Source organism: Periplaneta americana, chromosome 2, assembly GCF_040183065.1.
Source record: "Periplaneta americana isolate PAMFEO1 chromosome 2, P.americana_PAMFEO1_priV1, whole genome shotgun sequence".
Taxonomy (NCBI): Eukaryota; Metazoa; Arthropoda; class Insecta; order Blattodea; family Blattidae; genus Periplaneta; species Periplaneta americana.
The window spans coordinates 180,589,792-180,611,633 of record NC_091118.1 but is presented as its reverse complement, the minus strand read 5'-3'; the positions used below and the strand labels follow the sequence as shown (position 1 = coordinate 180,611,633).

Here is a 21,842-nt window from a genome sequence, read left to right as displayed (position 1 = left end):
ATCTTTAATAGTTTTGTATCACTTTTGTAATATCACTTAAAACAGTTCTGTGGTTCAGAGAAACTATAGGCTATTAAAAAAATAAAGGAACATTTGTAACATAAAATTTGATAACTAAGATATAACTAGAGTTTGTAATACCTGAAAATGTCATCCATTTTTCTTTATTCAATGCCAATTCCAGGCGCAACTAATCGATACGAACATATGAAGACTATGGATGATTTATGATTTATTTCCTACAATTTATAATGCTAAAATGCCAGTTGTATCCAACTCGTGGATAATCTTATTACGATAGTATCATTCGTACGACAAACATTCACTCATGTCATAATTATCAAGATTATTCACTTGTTGCATAAATAACTAATATTTCTTTATTATAATATTAATGTGCTGGTTAACAGCCATACGTCAATAATAATCCAGCACAAGTGACACAAAAATTGTACACAACTAAAATTTGAATACAATGAAATTTAGAATAGTAATAACAATAATAATAATAATAATAATAATAATCATCATCATCATCATCATCATCATCCTTCACGAATTAGGCCTCTGTAGACCTGTTTCGGCCCCATCTAGCAGTCTTCTTAAAGGTCTTCCTGGTCGACGATGTCCTCTAGGTTTATACTGCATCATAATTTTTGGGATTCTTGAATTTTCCATTCTTCTTACATGATCTAGCCAATTGAATTTGTGTCTGCTGATTTTTTCTTCTACTGACTCTACTTCTAATTGTTCTAAAATTTCTTCATTCCTTTTTCGGTCTAAAAGAGTATATCCTGCTGTCCTCCTCAAAAATTTCATTTCCGTTGCTTTGATTCTGTTCACGTCTTTTTTCTTTAATGACCAAATCTCGCTTCCGTATAAAAGGGTGGGTAATGCTAGTGTATTATATATTTTTATTCTTGTAGATTTTTGTGCTAATTTAGCTTTTAATGCATTGTTTATTATTCCTAGAATTTGTGTAAATTTGGTAATTTTCTTGTTCACATCTTTTTCATTTTGATAAGATATTTCACAACCCAGATAATTGAAATTTTGCACTTGTTCGAGGCATTGGTTATTGTGTATTATCTTACTTCTGACTGGGTCTTGTCCTAAAAATGCCATTACTTTTGATTTTTGTGCTGAAATTTCCATCCCAAAATCTTTTAATATTTTATTTAATGTATACAATCCTCTTTGTAAATTATCCTCTGAATTGGAAATTATGACTTGATCATCGGCATAGAGTAAGGTATTTAATGTTAAATAATAATAATAATAATAATAATAATAATAATAATAATAATAATAATAATAATACAAAATTTAAAATAAGTAAATTAAAATTGTAATATTAATTATTAATGGATGCACAAAAAATAAAAATAAAACAATCTTAAACTAAGAATTTCTCTCTAGTCTAAAATATATTATATTATCAGAATACTAAAGATGACACATTGAAAATTCAATATAATTTTTACAATGATATATAAATGATAAGTAATTACCAAGAGTAAACTAAGTCTATATATTCAAAGGATCGAATTCACAGCTATGCATGTTCGCATTTGAAAGAAATTTTGAATTTATATTATAGAAAAGTTTGTGGGCTCTCACTATCTTTTGTCGGAATACGTAAGCTAATATTGTTTAAGAGAGAGTCACAGGATATATCATCCTTGAGAACTTTGCAAAATAATAGATAATCGAGCTCATGGTGTCTATCGTATAGGCTTCGATAATTAAAGTATTCTCATATAATAATAATTATAATAATAATAATAACAATAACAACAACAATAACGTGAAGTCTACAATTAAAGATAAAATACCGAATCACTGTTATAGGCGATGCAACGGAAACTCAGAAGCAATATCCAACTCATGACTTCAGAAAATCAGAATCTAACTGATGATAATATACCAATATCAAGCCGCCACCAGGGTGGTATAGGGTAGCGAATCTAGTGTATCGAGGCTACACTCCAGAGTAGGTTCGACTTTCGCTTGATTTGATAACCTAGTTAGGTTATATATATATATATATATATATATATATATATATATATATATATATTCTGCAACTGTAAACCGAAAGTTACGTAATCCTATGGAAAATTCTCTGACAATCTCGTTATCTGTAATTTCATGGACGTTAGATAATTTTACAATTGATACTACGTTCTTAAATAACAGAATGAAAGTAAGAAAGAGTGGCCAATATCATGTAGAGAATTGAAGTGTTAATTTTGAGGAAAGTCTATGGAATGAGCCCATTAACAGTTCCCTGTAAGCGCCTTTTGGCTTTTACAACTTGACGTTGGACGAACACGTGGTGGGACTCTCGAGACGTGCGGTAACTTCTTGTGTGACGATGTAGAGAGGTGAAAGGGATGGAAAATATTTGAAGGGAAGTTTCCCACAGTTGTCTGTTAGACGATAAAAATTTCGTGAGCTCACGTTTGGAGCAAGTCTCTTATGAAATTTCTGTTAGCAGGTTCTTCGAATGGCCACAGCCCCGTTCTGAACCTATCGAAAAGTGGGGGAGGTTCAGGGGGAGAACATTCGGGCAGCGAGGCAGGGCACACGGGACCGGAGGACGACGAGGACGATGAAAATGTCAGCGACGTCGATGAAGAGGACGAGAAGGACCAAGGTAAAGTGTTCTTGCAAATTGGTAGATGGGAAAAGCACTTCATAACAACGTAGTAAAGGCATTTATACTCTTGTATCTGTGTTTGTTTGTTTGTGTGTGTGCGTGTGTGTGCGGGAAAGAGAAAAGAGAGGGAGAGACATTAGATTAAGATTACAAGTACAGAGCGTTCGCCAGAAAACAGGTTTCGCTAGGCAAATTATATACTGTGTACCTTTCCCCTGGATCAAGGACGGTTTTGTGTTGAGTAGCATAGACAGGTAACATAGCTGAGGTTCGATAAATAATTTATATACCATTGTTGAAGCCTTAATGTAAAAATTGTGTGTGTGTGTTTTTTTTTCTGCACAAGGATAGGTCTTTAACTGCAAACGCAGCATTCTCCAATCTTTCCTACTTTCTGCCTTTCTCTTTGTCTCCTCATACGATCCATATATCTTAATGTTGTCTATCATCTGATATCTTATTCTACCCCGAACTCTTCTCCCGTTCATCATTCCTTCCAGTGGATCCTTCAGTACGCAGTTTCTTCTCAGCCAGTGACCCAACCAATTCCTTTTTCTCTTCCTGATCAGTTTCAGCATCATTCTTTCTTCACCCACTCTTTTCAACACAACTTCATTTCTTATTCTGTCTGTGCATTTCACGCGCTCCATTCTTCTCCATATCCACATTTCAAGTGCTTCTAGTAGCTTCTCTTCATTTCGTCGTAATGTCCAAGTTTCTGTCCCATACAATGCCACACTCCACACAAAGTACTTCACTAGTCTCTTCCTTAGTTCTTTTTCCAGATTTCCGCAGAAGATGGTCCATTTTCTATTAAAAACTTCCTTTGCCATTGCTATCCTTCTTTTGAATTTCTGGTACCAGTTCATGTTACTGCTCAAGTGTTTGAAGTTGTCGACTTGTTCTAGTGTATTCATTTGGAATTCGTACGTTTACCTTCTTTATTTTTCTTCCGACAACCATGGTCTTCGTCTTGTTTGCATTTATCTTCATCATAGCTGCCATTTAGTTCTAGTAGCATATTCCTTAGTATAGTCTCCTTTTTCTGTTAACAACGCCATATGACCAGGAAATCTTATTCACTTTATTCTTGTTCCTCATGCTATTACTCCTCCCATGTTCTGAAAACAGATCTTCACCAAATCCTCCAAGCAGATGTTGAACACAAAAATTTAATTATAAGAGAAAAATTCAAGAAAAAATATGCAATAAACTCTTGACTTTCCCGTCCTTGCTAGGTATCGCGTAGCTGAACAGCTATGCGAGTTCCAACTCAGTAGATCATTCGTCTCACTTCTGAGTAGACCATCTCAAAGAAGGGGACAATGCAAGATGTTAAAAAGCTGATAAGAGGTCGTAATTTACTGAAATATGTAAAGCGATGTAAATGGGGAACTGTATATTACTTCACTTGTTTTTGCGATTTTCAATTGACAGTGTAACCATAGCAACCTCGGGCTGTATAATATATATTTTTACGTCTTACCGTCACGATATTGTTTTAGCATTTGTTTGTAATGTGAGTTCATTCTTTAAATATTATTTATTCTTATTATTTCGTAGCTCCCCCATGAGTAACAATTTTCTAAGTCAGTTTTTTGAATTTATAACCTAGTTTGTAGATATGGTGGCACGGCTATTTGGAATGGATTCCTATGTGTGTATGTGTTGTGTGTGTGTTTGTGTGTGCACAACATGTAAGGAGTGGGGAAAGAAGAAGAAGAAATTGCTTATTGAAATGATTGCCTTCGTGATCCGCTCTAATAAACAACTTGTACCAAGACACCTACAGGCCAACAGGCCCATACTTCATGTTACAAGTGATGCATCCGCAGAGATTTATGGCCCCCGTATTCCTTCATTTCGATTCTTGATAATAAAATACAAATATATATTTTTACGATGCGTACAGATACCGGTTTTCATCGCTCTGTGCATGATTACTACGGCCTTTGGAATTTCTCTCAAGGAAACATAGTTTGTTTTAAATTCGTATCAGTGGGTAGGAGAATGAGAGTTGGTTATGAATGTTGTTAAACAGGTAATTATGGTAGGACACCAGCGTTGCCAAAATGAACATTGAATACAGACGTGGACAAATTATTAGACTAAAACGTTTTCTTGGAAACATAATATAATGTGTCATATCAACTATCAATATAATTCACAGAGTCTCTATTGTTGTAAATATGATTGTTTACATATTCTAGTATATTTTTCCAATGGTTAAGTATATTTTTTTCTGGTTATGTTGGTGCTACTGTTGTTTTAATTATATACGGCAGAAGATATTCTGCCATGGCCTGCAAGAAGACCGGACATGAACGAAATTGAAAATCTGTGATCTATACTGAAGAAGAAAGTGAACAAAAAGTGGCTTACAACAAAACATGGACTCATTTAAGCACTGTCTGATATCTGGCTAAATGATGCTGATATTCAAAGAAAGTGTCAAACTTTAGTTTCCAGCATTCCTGACAAAATCAACATGTTACTAAAAACAAGGGAATATTCACAAAATATTAGTAACTTCAAGACTCAATTTTCTGTTCATTATATCTGTGCAAAATACATTTTTGTTCATTATTTCTACCGATAAATGCAGCTTCGTTGCACATTAAATTAATTTAGTCTAATCGTTTGCCCACGTCTGTAATTACAAGCGATATGGCTATATTGAAGATCGTCATCTTCGATCTAGATGTTTCTCATTCGAAATTGATTTCATGGATTCAAACCTAGTAAAAATTATAAATTTACGACGAGGAGAAAAACTTCTACCTACCATGAATACCATCGGGAGAGAAGTAAGGGCTATCACACAGCTGAATGTTCGTTTTCAGCTGCTTATAGTCTACAGATCTTTGTCGAATATCAGTTAATTCATTATACTAGTCGTAATGAGTATATATGTTTCTAACGCTTGCAAATAAATGACTCAGTGAAATTGTAGCACTGTTATTGCTGTCTCTTGAACAACCTCCAAAATTGCAAATCTTTGCATATGATAATAAAATAGGCTATTCAACAAGTGGTTGTCATCAAATATCTAACCTGTTCTAATGTGAAAGGTTTAACACCATTGATATTCTGGTCACACTTTCTGTTAATATTAGAGTAGGCTTTGGATGACTTAAATTATGTTGAGTTTAAAACAAAGTAGTTTCAAATCCATCCAGCCAAGATAAAACATATAAAGGAAACAAGTGACATCAAAATGATTTAATTTTTAACGTGCAAGAGCTTAACAGGAATTTCAACTTAATTTTAATTTGAACAATATTTTATTGTTCGTACATAAATGGGGATGATTAATAAATGCGGGGAGTATAAAAACAGAAACAGTTAATTTAATGTAGTATAGTTCAAGCATAGTTATCTGTGGTATTGATTTTTAAATGAATTAAATTCTCTGTAAAGGTGTATTATTAGAGCCTGATTTTTGGGTGAAATAAGACTCCTGATTTCGGTACTATACAAGCTTCTATTTTCGTGAGTGTTTTGTGAAATAAATAGGCATTTTAATGTATATTTCTTACTATCAGATTTTATTTATGCTGCCTAATTGCTTAAAATTTTACGCAATAATAAACACAATACAACGTTGTCAGCAATTTCCAAATACACACCTAGCATAGTATTAACATCATCTGCACGAAGGTTTGTGCGACAGTCGAAAGTATTTTGGGATATGCAGGTTTTAAAATGAGAATATCACAGAGACAGTTGAGAGATATTAACACTACCTTGCGGCAGAAAAATTAACTATCGGAACAAGCCGCAACATAGAAGCATTTCTGAATGAAAGTTTTAATGTACTTATAATGTCAACTATTCTCACAAAACAATCACGATTAGCATAAACCTTTCACGGATTTATAGGGATTCGATCAAATTCCTGTTCATTTTTCCAACTGAAAACACCATAAACGGTATTAATCTGAATTCGAAGTTCTCAAAACTTAACAATGCTCATCTTTAGTAGTATTATCCAAATGTTTTATTAGCTAAATATATAGAGAATGTTTTGTAGGCGGAGAAAATGTCGTTACCGATACACTGTTTACTTGCAGACTGTTACATAGGTTAGGAATAGATCTGTAACTCTACTATTAATGTAAATTCTGCACTGTCTGTGTCTGGTATCTCCGATACTGAAGATAGTTTGGAATGGTGCATATTCACACAACCTGTTGTTTTTGTTGTTTTGAGTAAATAAATCTTCTGCTGCTTCACTACTAGTAATCAAGATATTTCAGTCACTAATGATGCTACTACCTGCACAATAACGAGAATCTCTGAGCTGTTAAGGGAAGATGTTTTTTATGGTGTATGAGAAATTAGCAAAAAAACTTGCCTGGGTTCAGAATGCCATAGATTTGGCCTTAAAGATCTTAGCTTTTTTATATTTCTTGTACTGAAAAAGGGAACTTCTGGCTGTTGAATTAACTTAGAATTTGTTGTCATTACTGCATCGTAATAGCTAATGTTTTATGTAACAAAAAAGTGTAATACCATATTGGTGGAAAGTTCATAGTTTTCTCAAATGTTTAGCGCCCTCTTATTCGGTAACTATTGCAAGCAGAATCGTGATTTTTGTCCATAAAGATACAAAATCTAATCATGAATGATTTATTCTTCTGGAGTATTTCCTTATCGCGGACAGTTTTCACGTAAATTTAATTTTAAAAGTACTAATTTGAAGCAACTGAACGACGCAAACAAATTGTAAAGTTGTAATCAGAGAGAGAGATTCACGTAGAAGACAGATCTGATTTCGTTGACCTCTTACATCTGTATTACGAGAAGAAAGAACAGTATGTTAGCGGCGATATTGCCAGACAGATGAAATTTCAAAATTAATTCTCTATTAACAGTGCATTATTCACAAAACGTAAAATAGATTTTCTATTCATTTAAGTGTACTCTATTGTCGTTTTCAATCTGCAGGATTATTTCATTTTGACTTTGTATAGTAATGTAATATTAATCTTAAGAAAAGACTTTTAAAATTTAAAAATTAATTTTTAGCTTGCAATTCAGTAGATAACATCCATCCTGGGTTAATTCTATTCCTAATGTTTCCTTATTCAGACAACGACTTAAAGAATCTATTATCATTGCTGCCAAATCTATGTAATCTGATCCCAGGCAATTTCTTCTAATTTTTCATGCAACCATAGCAACCATCTTCCGTTAAAATAGAAATACGTAAGTGATGAACTGATGAATTATAAAAGTACCTTCACCCATTATTAAAAGGGTTGCTGTTTCACCTGTAATTTCTCCAATCGTTAGGGCCGCAAATATCAGTCACGGACAGTAGTTTTGTTTGTGTGGTATATTGCTCATTTTGAGGGTCTCTCTGTCCCGCAGCAGAGCTGAGCGATGCCCCCGAGATTGGAGGCCTCAACAGCGCCCCGGGCAGCGACTCTCAACACGCAATTAACTACTCGACGCTGGCCTCGGCGGCGGCAGCGGCGGGGGCGGTAGCGCCTGGAGTGGGAGTGGGCGTCGGGGTGGACCCCAGCATCTCCTCCACAGAGACGCTGTTGAGGAACATCCAGGGGCTGCTCAAGGTGGCGGCCGACAATGCGAGACAGCAGGAGCGCCAGATCAACTACGAGAAGAGTGAGTACCCACCACTTTGCATAACGCCCGTCACAGAGGAAGGCGGCGCGGTTCACAGCAATTCTGCGCATTAATAATCACGTGATCTCTCGAGCCAATCTGCTTCAGTCACTTCTTGAACTTTTGTAATCTCCGTGTCAGGAAAACAGCAAAATCCTTGTCTGTCAGAAAGGTCACAATTTTGACATTACAATCATTTGTATTAATAATTAATTTTGTTACGAAAATCTTAATTATTATTGATAATAAACACATAATATACCAACAATAAAAAAATACAACTGCAGCAGCTACTTATATTCAATAATTTAATGGAGGTAATTGGTTCACGTGGCCACATGATCTTACATGCGCAAAATTGCTCTCAACCGGCCCGCTTTTTTATTTGACGATCGCTTTAGTGTTCTGTATGATACAGAGGGACTATTTTTTTCAGTTTACATCGTATAGGAACTCCGTTGTAATGCATAAGAATATTCAGTTTTGTGATTTGAAAGAAATATTCGTTCACTGCGATTTTGATGAAGAAAGGGTGGATTTAGATGTATTGTCTGCAGGCTATTAGCGAGTATTTTTGACGGTGTAGAAATTTGTCAGCAAAATTCTGGATAAACCATGTCATTATAGGGCACATATTTATTCGAAAATGTTCTTCCACGTGCAATGGTGACCAAGATGTTACATTAACTTTTAGTATTTTATTTTGTATTTTCATATATCAGAAAAATATCGACAAGTGAATAACTATATGTTGCGTAACTTTACGTAGAACTACATGTGGGTGCAATGACAGAAGGGGAATACAATGAGAACAAAGATAATACAAGGGAAACAAGAAGAATGCAATTAGAAGACAAAAATAGAAGGAAACAAGGAGAATATAGGGCGAACAAGTGAAACTAGGAGAATTCAATGAGATCAAGGGGAAGACAGGGAAAAATGAGGTGAATATAAGGCGAACAAGGGAAACTAGAAGAATTCAATGAAAAAAGGAGAAGACAGGGAGAATAAGCAGAATATATAAGGAGAACAAGGGGAATACAAGGAAAACAAGGAGAAGATAATGATAACAAAGGGAAGACAAGGGAAAGGAGCGCAAGGAGAATAAAGCATAAGAAGAGAGGGCTGAATTTTTATGTGATGATCAACTCTTAGAACTGCCTCCTATAGCCTAACTAGTTAAAGAGGAAGATGTGCGAGTAGTTCTATGTCAAAATATTGTATCCTAGAACAATAGTTTCTTCGAATTTTTTGACTCATGTTTTCCTGTGAATAATTTCCTAGACGTCTCTGCTCGATTTTCACCATAGCCTATTTATTGGAGAGAAGACGAACTAAAGCTACTGGATTTCTTAGACCTCTGCAGAATTTAATAGGGGCCCATTGTGGTACCTCCACATTTTGACATTGGTGAGATATTATCGGTAGCTTTTCCTTGGAGGCCTCTCGTTCAGGAAGGCGACTCTTTCACATGTAGTAAATCTATGTCACACCGAGAAGCAGACGGTAAATTTTGCTTGGAACCTTCTCATTCAGGGACTGCATTTGCCATAATTCTACGACACGAGCCTCTCAGTTTTGCTTTCCTTCCGAAGGAAGCCATGTTAAGAAATGTATGACCCATAAATTCAATTGCTTTCCGCAGAATTTGAATCCAGTGACTACCATAATAACCAATAAACACTGTCTAAGGATAGATCTCTATTATTTTATCATCTATTGCTTTTGAATGTAAAACGTATCTTCTATATGCAATGCAGTGCGAGCCATTCCGATATTGTCACTGACCCTAGCCCTGGAATATGGTTTTATTTGATTCCGTAATGATGTCATTGTGCGCACTCACCTTGAGTCTGTGCCCGCTCGTTGGCGAGGCCTGCAGCCCCATGATTCACAAGTACAATGCTTGAAAAGCGTCGTGTTCCGCTTTTCTTGTGTTAATTAACCTTGCCCATTTAGGATTTAATCTGCAGATACGACTACAGTATTTATACGTCGGCTACAGGGTAACGACATAGGTGATCATTTGTAAAGTCCTGACGTCATGTTGAATGCGCGATTTTTGCGCTAAATGAAAAGCTACTTCCAAGTTTCCACGGCTCTGTGAAAGGTTCTGTACAAATGATCGTTCTTTCCTAGCAAAGCGAAATGTTAAAATTAATATTAATCTAAAGTTAAGGGAAGTTGCACGTGAACGCATGGACAGAATTCTTCATTTGCTAATATTTAAATTGCAGATGGGGTTAAATAAATTAAATAAAATCAAGTTAAAATGTCATGTAGTATAACAATGGTGTAGGTAACAGCTGTTGGCAATATTATAATAATCTAGGCGTAAATTTGATTTTAATTTCGATATTTTAAAATTTAGATATCAATTGTGTAACAATAATTAAACATTTTTAATCGTAACTTATTATGACCTGAAGATGTCTTATAAAGAGACAGAAAAACTAGTCAAATGAACTTATGCTCGACCATGCCGAAATGTAGTAATTATACACCTGGTAGCAGCCCTTTAATGGATGTCATTAAAGTACACCTATTCATTAAAGTTCAACTGTTCAATCAATCAGAAATCACTATTGTAGCAAGTATCGATTATTCTCGTATATGCAATCGAGAGACGACAAGCGAAACGTCACGGAGGCTGGAAATCCAATACTGTCGCAGAAGGTTATGTTCTGTTACTATAATAATTAGCGTTAATTGTAAATAATATTCAAATAAATTCAATTTGTCATCTCGTTTTTCAATGTCGAATTCAATTTCATGGTCATATCAAGATTAATGTTTATCTTACTCTCTAGATTATATCAAGGTCGTCGACATTCGTTTCCTGGAAAAAATCAATACTTTCGAGTCTGCGCACATCTCACAATTTATGAGGTAGGCTATTGCACTCACATAACAATAACATGAATACTTATGAATAATTTCAAGTTAGAAATATGGTCGAGCATAGAAAGTCATATGAAACTTGCCTATAATGGTAATTAAGACGCTCGTATGAAAATTATGAAACTCGCTTGCGCTCGTTCCATAAACATCCTCGCGTCTTAATTACTATCATTATAGGCTCGTTGCATAATGTAGGCCTACTATTTTAATCCATTGATAAGTTAAAAGCAGGTTGCGAATTAAGGTTTCTGATGAGGGGGGGGATAGAATCCTAGATAGAGAATACCATACATAAAATTATTATTACCCTCATTCGATACGGCTCAACGCTTGGTCGCACTGAGTTGCTTGTCTTGCATCTTGATTATTTTAATAATTATATCCATGAGCAGGCTTAAGATAAGATATGTAATTCCTAAGTTATTGATTGTTGTCAGCTTGCCGGTAATGGTAATACATCCATATTATTTTCTTTGCTTACTTTATACTGTACTTTATAAAGTATACAGTACTCATATTAAAACAATTGTACAGTATTTTGTGAGGAGGCAATACAAGTTATCCCTGGCAGGGATGTTAATATGAATTTACGAGGGGGGATAACTTTCCAACAGGGGGGGGGCAAGTCCCCACATTCCCCGTTAATTCGCACCCTGGTTATAAGACAGAAATTTGTAACAATAAACACATAATTTAATTGTAAATAAAATTTTTACCGAAAAAAAAATACAAAATTAATATTATAATATTGAATAATCCAGTCTATCCTGCTTGAAATTAACACTTACTTTTAATTTACAAAACTTACCACCAGAGTGACCTGCCTAAAATTATAAAGTGTACCTAACAAAATGTAATAATATTAGATAACAAAAGAAGTACTACATAAATATGAATTTAGGGTACAATTATAACAAAAGTAAGATAAATCATTGAAATTATATGTTGTTGTTATATAACTGAATAAATGACTTAAGAGCCATGAGGGAAATTTCTTTACAGATTATTGTTTAGTAAACTGTCCGAAGACAGGTGTGAACCTCATAAGTGGTACCAATAAGAAATCATCTTGAGGTAACTAGGCAAGGAGATAATGGTGTAGGGTGGCCTAGTTTCTTTCCCCTCTATTATATACATCACTGATTAGTAATACATTACACTAATCAGGCTTGAGAGATACAGAAACAATTGTTCTTCCTCTGACATATATCTTCAACTGAGATGTACTGCCTGATCATAGACGTACATAGTAGCCAGGGGGAACTTTACAGATTATTCTTGGTAAATTATATCGTTCTGCTGTAGTTAAAGTAATTACAGGTTCATAAATATATAACATAAAATTATACAACTCTTTGTAGCAACATGTTTTTGTAAAAACATTGAATAGAGTTTCATCAAGTTATATTACAATAGTATGAATGTGCGACCATAAGGAATCTTCTATTTTCAAAAACAGTACAATGAAACAGAAGGTGGTCCACAGTTTTACCGTTCGTCATAGATGCAGAAATAGAAATTTTCCTTATGTAATTTAAGAGCCCATTTTCCCACGACCCGGCAGGGCCAAAAGTCTTAGAAATTTTGCGGAGGGCATCTGTTACCATTGATAGTCTATATTTTTAACAATAAAATTAATATGTTTTTAGTGAAAAACATTATTTTTTTCACTTCAGTGTATTCTTAAAAATAATGGGTTGCCTAATTCGAGAGGAAAGTTATATTATGTGATGTAAATATATCTCCCAGATTCAATTATCTTCCAAAGAAAGCAATTCTGATAATTTTTATCGTGTTTGATAACACGTCACCGAAAGCAAAGCTTGAATCACCAAACCTTGGATTTAATAGCTTCATCACAGCGTTTCCGTGGTGTCGCATCAATAATTTTATTGGATTGCGTTGTGTAGAAAGGAACCAAACCACAAAAATTGGAATATATTAGTAATTAAATATTTCCAGGGATCCATATTTTGATTAAAGATACAACGATACTTCGGATAATATGCTTTTTATTAAAGTAATAAGTAGGGCTAGGATTTTGATGAAATTGCATCTTTTTTCTAGTAAGCTAGAAACATAGCTGCTTTAGTATTTATATGTTATGTGATAAACTGAGTGTTTTAAGACATATTTGTTACGGCATTTTTTTTTGCATTTTTTGCCTGTTTCAACTCATAAGAGCATCTTTTATTTTATTCTGTAATTTTTTACGCGTTTTCATTTAATTTTGGCCATAAATCCCCATTATTAATGTAACATAATGTTTATTTTCTTTGATATTTTCTTTACATATTTTGTCCATTAATACCCATTATTTTGTACGATATTTTAATCGTTTCTCTACACAAATATTGCCATTTTAACGTAGTACACCCCATGTAATGGATCAGTCCCACCACCCCTTCATTATAGACTCCTCTATACGTGCTGATTCCGGATAAGAGTGGCCTTGTGGTAGACTACATGGAAACTAAAAGTAAAGTAAATCCTTAGTGCTACAGCCCATGAAGGGCCAAGACCGACCAGCTTACTGCTGACCTCACGTCCACATGCCGAAGCAGAGGTGAACATCATACATGAAAACTACATCAGGCAAAATAATTAAAGTGTAGTACTTAGAAAAACATTATGTAAAATTTAATTCAATTAAGTACTAGTCTAAATATTAAGTAATACAAAACCTCTATTCCTGCAAAGCCTATTATGTAAGATCAATTTTAGGACATTTTTAAGGGCATTTTTACTAGTACATTATGCAACGAGACTACAATGATAGTAATTAAGAAGCGAGTATGGATGTTTATGAAACGAGCGCAAGCGAGTTTCATAATTTTCATACGAGCTTCTTAATTACCATTATAGGCGAGTTTCATACGACTTTTTATGCTCGACCATATTTCTAATTTGAAATTATTCAGATGTTTACATTTTATTTGTATCTGACAAGATCGGAAGTGACCTTGTTCTAGGTCGTGAATTGTGAGATGTGCGCAGACGCGAAAGTATTGATTTTTTCCGAGGAACAATAATGTCATTGACCTTGATGTAATCCCGTTAAACTTGATATAACCTTGATTATTGAATTCAACATTGAAAAACGAGATGACAAATTGAATTTATTTGAATATTATTTACAATTAATTATTATAGTAACAGAACATAACCTTCTGCGACAGTATTGGATTTCCAGCCTCCGTGACTTTTCGCTAATTCTCTTTCGATTGCATATCCGAGAATAATCGATACTTGCGGTTTTATAACGGTACAAAGCTGACTTGTCATTGGCTGAACACCTGTAAGCTGAGTTGTCAGTGGCTGAACACCTGTACTTTGATGAGTAGGTGTGCTTTAATGACATGCATTAAAGGACTGCTACCAGGTGTATAATTACTACATTTCGGCATGGTCGAGCATAAAGATTTTTAGGTCATAAATGCCTTGTTTTTAGGACATTTTTGTATAATTTATAGGTCATCAAAAGCCTAGCCCTAGTAATAATTATGTAGTTATATTTATTTTTGAATTAAATATTGACGTTTAAGTTTTATGTGCATTTCTCTTATTTTAGGTATCATGTCAATGGGTTCATTTCTGCAAAATGTGGTCCAGTTCTAATCTCAAACGATTTAAAACTCCTCGTAGAGCTTAAAAATAAATTCTTCGTTTAAAATAAACCGTGAGCGATATCCTATTTCTCGTAATTAGGTACCATAGAAGCAGCAATATCTGCTATCTGTGGAGCCATATGTTGGGACTACCGTGTTTGTCAAACAGATCCCGTCCGTCATGCTTTCTGCATGACAGCTCTTAAGTGGGGAGGGGGAGAGTGGGGTTTTTCGGATCATAAATTCCACATAAGTGTTACTTAATGCGCCATTGTCTTGTGGTTGGCGTTTCAAACGGAATAATGGCGGCAGCACGTCCAACCAACGGTAATTGAAAACTTCGATGTTAAGGAGATAACAAAAGCAGGTAACCGGAAGGTGGGTGCAGGGGAGGGCCGCCATTTCCATTAAGGACCCTGCCTACTGGGCAGGCCGAATCAAAAGCATGGCCGTACTCTAAATGAGAAGACAGTCTCTGCATATGTCAATTTTTTCTCTAGTTACACGGGAAGATGGCTGTTATTGTGTGGAAAAAATCAGAAAAAGAATTGCCTGAAGTAAGAATTCATTTTGTGATGAATAAGGGACCTTTTCGAGGAGACGGCCTCCAGATATGGAGGGCAGCTGTGAATATATTGAATAAGCAGTCGCGGACAGTCGATGAGGGGTGGTCCTCCAGCTTGGGGGTTGGGCGAAGGGCTAACAACCCTTCACCGTAAAAAACAGTTTGTTCCGAATCCTTCAAATAAGCCTCGGAATGGGACTGATTCTCTGGCACGACCACAGCAAAGAGCACGTATGGGCGAATCCAGAAATGCATATAGAGTGTTAGTTGGGAGGCCGGAGGGAAAAAGACCTTTAGGGAGGCCGAGACATAGCTGAGAAGATAATATTAAAATGGATTTGAGGGAGGTTGGATATGATGATAGAGAATGGATTAATTTTGCTCAGGATAGGGACCAATGGCGGACTTATGTGAGGGCGGCTATGAACCTCCGGGTTCCTTAAAAGCCAGTAAGTAAGTAAGTATAAGGGAACTTTTGGCTGTGTAATTAATTGGAATGCTTATTACTAGGGAACCAATGTTGATAACCTAAAAATCTACTAAAAATGATCATTGAAATGCCCTTAAACTAATGGAGAAATGACATAAAATTAAAAGAAAATGACATTTAAATATTATTCACCGTAGTCGCACCACAACTTCTTAAAAATTAGTCACCTTGTTTCAGTGACTGCCCTGCAAATCTCGGAGAGAGGAGGCAACTACCTGGAATTTGGCTAAGATAAATGAAAAGAACATGCAACAAGATGAAGGTTTTAAGGGAAAACTATAGATTTTAATGAGGGTTTACAATGTGTTTCGATCAGTGGTAGTCCATGTCATTGCCTTCATTCTCTGTCTCATCCTCCTTCCGCGCTTCACTTTTGTTACCAGATCCTCCAGATGAGGGAGTGTGAATGACAAAACGAATTGTGGACGCAGCGTGCATTCTTGAATTTTTGTGTTAAAAATACTTTACTGTCTACTACAGTAGACATGCCTTCCGAACCATGATGAGGACACAACTTTCTGTCCAGGACACGGTGAAATTTTCCCCCCTTCCAAACATAAATTCTAAAGACACCCTCGTACCGATAAAAGAAAAGTAATGGTCAAAGCCCTCACTTAAACTAAGCTTTTGTTAAGCATTTTATATTACTTCCGTTGTGTGAAGTGAAGCCTTCAGTGGAATGTGGGATGGACTTTAGAGTCTGTTCCAAACTACAAAACTCAAACTTCACTGTTATTCACTTATTCAGTAGGTAATTACTACTGACCTATTTGCTTATAAAATGATTTAACAGACCTATCGGTAAATAAGAAAGTAAAATGCATTCCAAATCGTCTGAAAGTTCTTTAAAATATTAAAAATGGCCAAAAAATACCGAAAAAATATAAAAATGACCTATTAGTTCAAAAACGTAAAAAAATTCAATATAAGAAATCATTTTTTACGTTGATATTAACATAGAAACGATTTCTATATTAATAGGCATCGTCCTAATGTGAAAAATAAGTGGATTACTTTTCATCAACATCCGACCCCTACTTATTACCTACTGCATTGTAAAATAGAAATTAATTTTGATTTCTTTTCCTCCGAAAGTTACATTTTTGATACCATTGCATACTTTTTTGGATTTAAAGGCTTGAAAATTTTTTGGAAACAATTGAATTTAAAGGCTTGAAAATTGACTTAGTCATTTTTTAAAAAAAGAGTTCTAAGTAATTCTTCCGAACATATAGTTAGAACATAAGCCTACGTATCATCTTCGTAATAGTCTACCTGGTTGGCGAGTTGTTATAGCGCTGGCTTTATATGCCCAAGGTTGCGGGTTCGATCCCGGGCGAGGTGTGCTTAAATGCGACAGGCTTAGGTCAGTAGATTTACTGGCATGTAAAAGAACTTCTGCGGGACAAAATTCCGGCACATCCGGCGACGCTGATATGACATCTGCAGTTGCGAGCGACGTTAAATAAAACATAACATTTTTTTCTTCGTAATAAAGATTATGCTACCTCTAACATAGCTAGAGCTAGAAAAGTTAAAATGTTATGTGTCACAGTTGAAATTTTTATTCCCTTAATATTTATCTACACGGCCATAGATGAACCAGCAATGACGGACATTGGGACATGCCTCTGGAGTTAAGAGATGTGCAGAAGTATTGGATACTGTTGTGGAATGTGATTACGTACTGGAGTTCTCTGCGTGGCCGTTAAGTCCTGTTGATAGGGTGCTACGTGTGTGGTGGAGTCCGTTCCTGCTACTGCGCGCCTCTCAGGAATCCCACATGCATAGTAAGTGGTCACCGGCACCCTAAATCACTTACCAAACACTTCTCTATGTACCCTGGAAATTAAGTCAGCAACTTGAAACCGCGAGAAATTCATTCTAGTTTAAGCTGAGGAAGCAGTTTTACTAGACTATTTGCCGAACGGCTAAAGAATCGGTTTACACCCATTTCCAAAGTTCCAAACGAAACTTTGACACAACAATCTATCTGTCATTGGCTTCGATTTTCGACCCAAAGAAAATGTTTGTAAAAATTTAGTTTTTGCGACATTTTAAGCTATATAAACATGAATAAAAATTACAAATCCCATCTGATTCTTATAATAACTTAAAAAAATATATTAAATTCATGTGTCTGCACACATATGTCAGAAGTTTCATGGTCGCATGCAGAAAAAATATAAGTTTGTTAGTGTATGACTTTCAATTGGAAAAATCGTTCGCTTCACGAACTGCAAACGCGATTTGTATAAACGCTAATAAAATCTATAAATTCCGACCGGTGCTAATTCTTTCAGAAAGTGTTTAATACGTGTGTATACACCGTTATCTATCGTTGGTTTCGATTTTCGACTCAAAGAAAAAGTTTGTAAACATTTAGTTTTTGCGAGATTTTAAGCCATATAAACATGAATAAAAATTACAAATCCCATCTGTTTGTTATAATAACTTAAAAAAAATATATTAAATTCATGTGTCTCCACACATATGTCAAACATTTCATGCTCGCATGCAGAATAAAAATAAGTTTGTTAGTGTATGACTTTCACGTTCGCTTCACGAGCTGCAAACACGATTTGTATAAACGCTAATAAAATCTATAAATTCCAACCGATTGTACTAATTCTTTCAGAAAGTGTTTAATACTTGTGTATAAACCGGTATCTATCGTTGGTTTCGATTTTCGACCCAAAGAAAAAGTTTGTAAAAATTTAGTTTTTGAGAGATTTTAAGCTATATACACATGAATAAAAATTATAAATCCCATCGTATTCTTATAATAACTTAAAAAAATATATATTAAATTCATGTGTCTGCACACATATCTGTCAAAAGTTTCATGGTCGCATGCAGAGAAACATAAGTTTGTTAGTGTATGACTTCCAATTAAGAAATGTAATGACGTTGACGAAGACCATATGACGGAAAAGGCAGTTCGTAGTTAAAGTAGTGATTTCAGTGACAATGATAGACTATACAGTGTCTTTCATAAGTAAACGATCACTCGAAAACATTACCATATTAATGCGAACAACAGTTTAATAAAAACAAATTTGAAAACGTGTAATTTAGTTACATTGTTCATTTTTTGAGGTATACACTCCTTAAGCTTTTCTGTAGTACAAGGACGACTTTGGAAGACTTTGGACTTTAAATAAGCCCATACATTCAGATCTGGAGATCTCGCTGGCCAAGCGATGCCTTCAAATCATGAAATAAGTCTGCCAGGGTACATGGTTCTGAGGGTAGTCAAGCTTTTTATTGCGGTATGTGCCGTTGCACCGTCTTGTTGCAGGAGAAGTTTATTTATCCCAAATCTGCGAGCTTCTTCTAAGAGTCGTTCTCGGAATATTCAATGCAAGAGACTGTTTCACTGCTGAGTGGGTCGAACTTCTTGCTACGGCAGTTCGCACTCGTTCAGTGTTCTCGGGTGTTGAACGGAACGTGAAATACAGCCACAAAATTATGAATTAATACTGACATGAGCACGAAAATTATTAACCCTTTTAAAAATCTTATCCCGTTCTATGTCTTCGAACTCGAAGCTCAGTTATGAAATTTTTTGTGTCTGCACAAAGCCACCGGTTAAAGAAAAGTCTTCACAGAAAATGATCGTTAATTTATTGAAAAATATGTTGTAGTTCATCAAATTATGTAATACAGAAATGTCCACACCTGTGGAGTAACGGTCAGCGCGTCTGGCCGTGAAACCAGGTGGCCCGGGTTCGAATCTCGGTCGGGGCAAGTTACCTGGTTGAGGTTTTTTCCGGGGTTTTTCCTCAATCCAATACGAGAAAATTCTAGGTAACTTTCGGTGCTGGACCCCGGACTCATTTCACCGGCATTATCACCTTCATTTCATTCAGACGCTAAATAACCTCGATGTTGATACAGCGTCGTAAAATAACGCAATAAAAAATACAGAAAATGAATTCGCAAAAATATGATGTTCGTCAAATGTTGCGTTCGCATTCCACAGCCTACTAAAATTCATTTTTATCATTGTCAATAAATTATTTCATGGCGCCGTACGGCCAGTCTAGATACAAATAAACCCGCTAGAATACACCACTTTTTCATGCGTAATGTGCATTCATGAGTGGTATACCTTGTCAATTGGCATGTTGTGCATTGGAACATTGTTGACATGAAAAAAAACACCGCGCAGGTGTTTAATTCTGTTACAAAGAAGAAAGATTCCTTGGCCTCCGCGATCTCCGGACCTAACTTCCTTGTACTTTTTTTTATAGAAATTTGTTACGAATAGTGTGTATGCAACCAAAGCACGAACTATCCCTAAACTGACGGAATTGTTCGTGCATAGGATACTAATGGTTACTTCTGGCATGCTTCCGAGAGTGCACGAGGAGTTGATCCGTTGTTTGCACAGTGTATCCTTCAGGGTGGCAGACATGTTGAAAACTGTGAGCCATAGGTAGTGCACGCTCACTATACTACATAATCCGTTTATAATTATGTTTATATTTTTCGTGATAGTTACTCTAAATGTTGAATTCAGTAACCATCGTTTCATTCATTACATGGAAAAGTTGCATCTTTTGTCGGACACACTCGCGACCGAATCAACTGTATGGCGCTAGGAAATGTTCTTACTGGCATATATGCATAGCACAACCAAAAATCATGAAAATTTGACAATCTTTTGAGTGATCAGTTACTTATGAAACACCCTGTATGATCATGTTTTTGCAGTTCAGAAAAGCGCGCTGTGTCCCCAGTTAAACTCTTTTTAAATTCACTCCACTTAGGTTGACCCCTGCGATTACCTCAAGGGGTTAGTTAACCCGAGAGCAATCTCCATGCGTAACATTGTTAACACTGGTGTGATCATATGTGCTTGGGGGAGAGTTTTATATCAGAGGGAGCCGAAAATTATTACAGTTTTATATAATTCTCACCCATCTCCCTCATCTCACCCGGATGGGTTGATAGGAAATGAAATTTTGTCCAAAAATTAAGAACTCCGTGCGCAAAACAAGTTTCATGCATTTAATTGTCCATGCATAAAAAATTAAAGCGAAAAGTTAACCCTTTCCTGCTGTCGAGCGCAAAAATCAAGAAGGCGTGAGAAAAATTTTGAGTGAAGCTTAACGAAAAACGTGCTTAAATTCTCCTGCCATTGTTTAGGCTACTCACCGCCAGGAGCGCTAGTAGTCTGGTTTCAGAGTTTATGTTCATCCATGTGTGTGTTTTGAGTCCGTCCATAAAAGTCCTAAGTGTAATCAGATTTTAATGAAACCTGATATAAAAAATAACACTCCTTTTTAATGCCTCAATACCGTTCTATTAAATCTACAGTAAATCTGGACAAAGAAAAGGTCAGAAAATTAGACAGAAAATTTCACCCAGTAGTGTAGGAATTTTGAATTATGTTTGCTTTATCAACACTATTTTCGTTTTATTTTTTTATATACTTCATAATATACCGCGAAAGCCATGTGCAAAGAAAGTAGCCCATTTGCTGTGCATTGTGTTAGACTCATTTTTATACATAAAGATTGCGGCCCAAGAATAATATAGGGTGTCCCAACAAGAACGCCGGATTTAATAGTATGAATAAATGCAACAAAAACAGATAACAGAACAGATAAAAGTGTCGCAAACTCAATAACAAAACATTGTTGTGATATTGCGTAATTATCTTGTTGGGTTGGCGGAACTGTTATATGTTATGTTTTCTGTTTTGTTGAATTTATTAACATTATTATATAAATCCGGCGTTCTTTTTGAGACGTCTTATATATTTCTATATACTTGTTCATTTCCTCTACAAAATTAATCCAAGTTTACCTTAGTGAGTCAATGACAACACTGGAGTGAGATAAAGTAGGCCTGCCTAAACTATGAGCTTGGAGCTCGCATAATTCGCTATCTTCAGACACTACAGGCTAAAACCACCGAGGATGCGTTCCTTTATTCAGAATTCGTGTTGCAACGACTTGCGTACTAATGGCACCA

The 21,842-nt window shown here is 35.5% G+C and overlaps 1 protein-coding gene across 5 annotated transcripts in view; it reads left to right on the top strand.

Annotated features, from left to right (window-relative positions):
- Nucleotides 1-21,842, top strand: part of dac (dachshund family transcription factor) — a 1,230,461-nt gene that overhangs the window by 775,316 nt on the left and 433,303 nt on the right. For 4 of the 5 annotated variants that reach the window (XM_069819054.1, XM_069819052.1, XM_069819050.1 and 1 more), the window contains exons 6-7: nucleotides 2,501-2,659; nucleotides 8,039-8,293. In XM_069819054.1, coding sequence (XP_069675155.1) covers nucleotides 2,501-2,659; nucleotides 8,039-8,293 — 414 coding nt within the window. The remainder of the gene's footprint in view (nucleotides 1-2,500; nucleotides 2,660-8,038; nucleotides 8,294-21,842) is intronic. The other variant, XM_069819051.1, reaches the window with a different exon arrangement.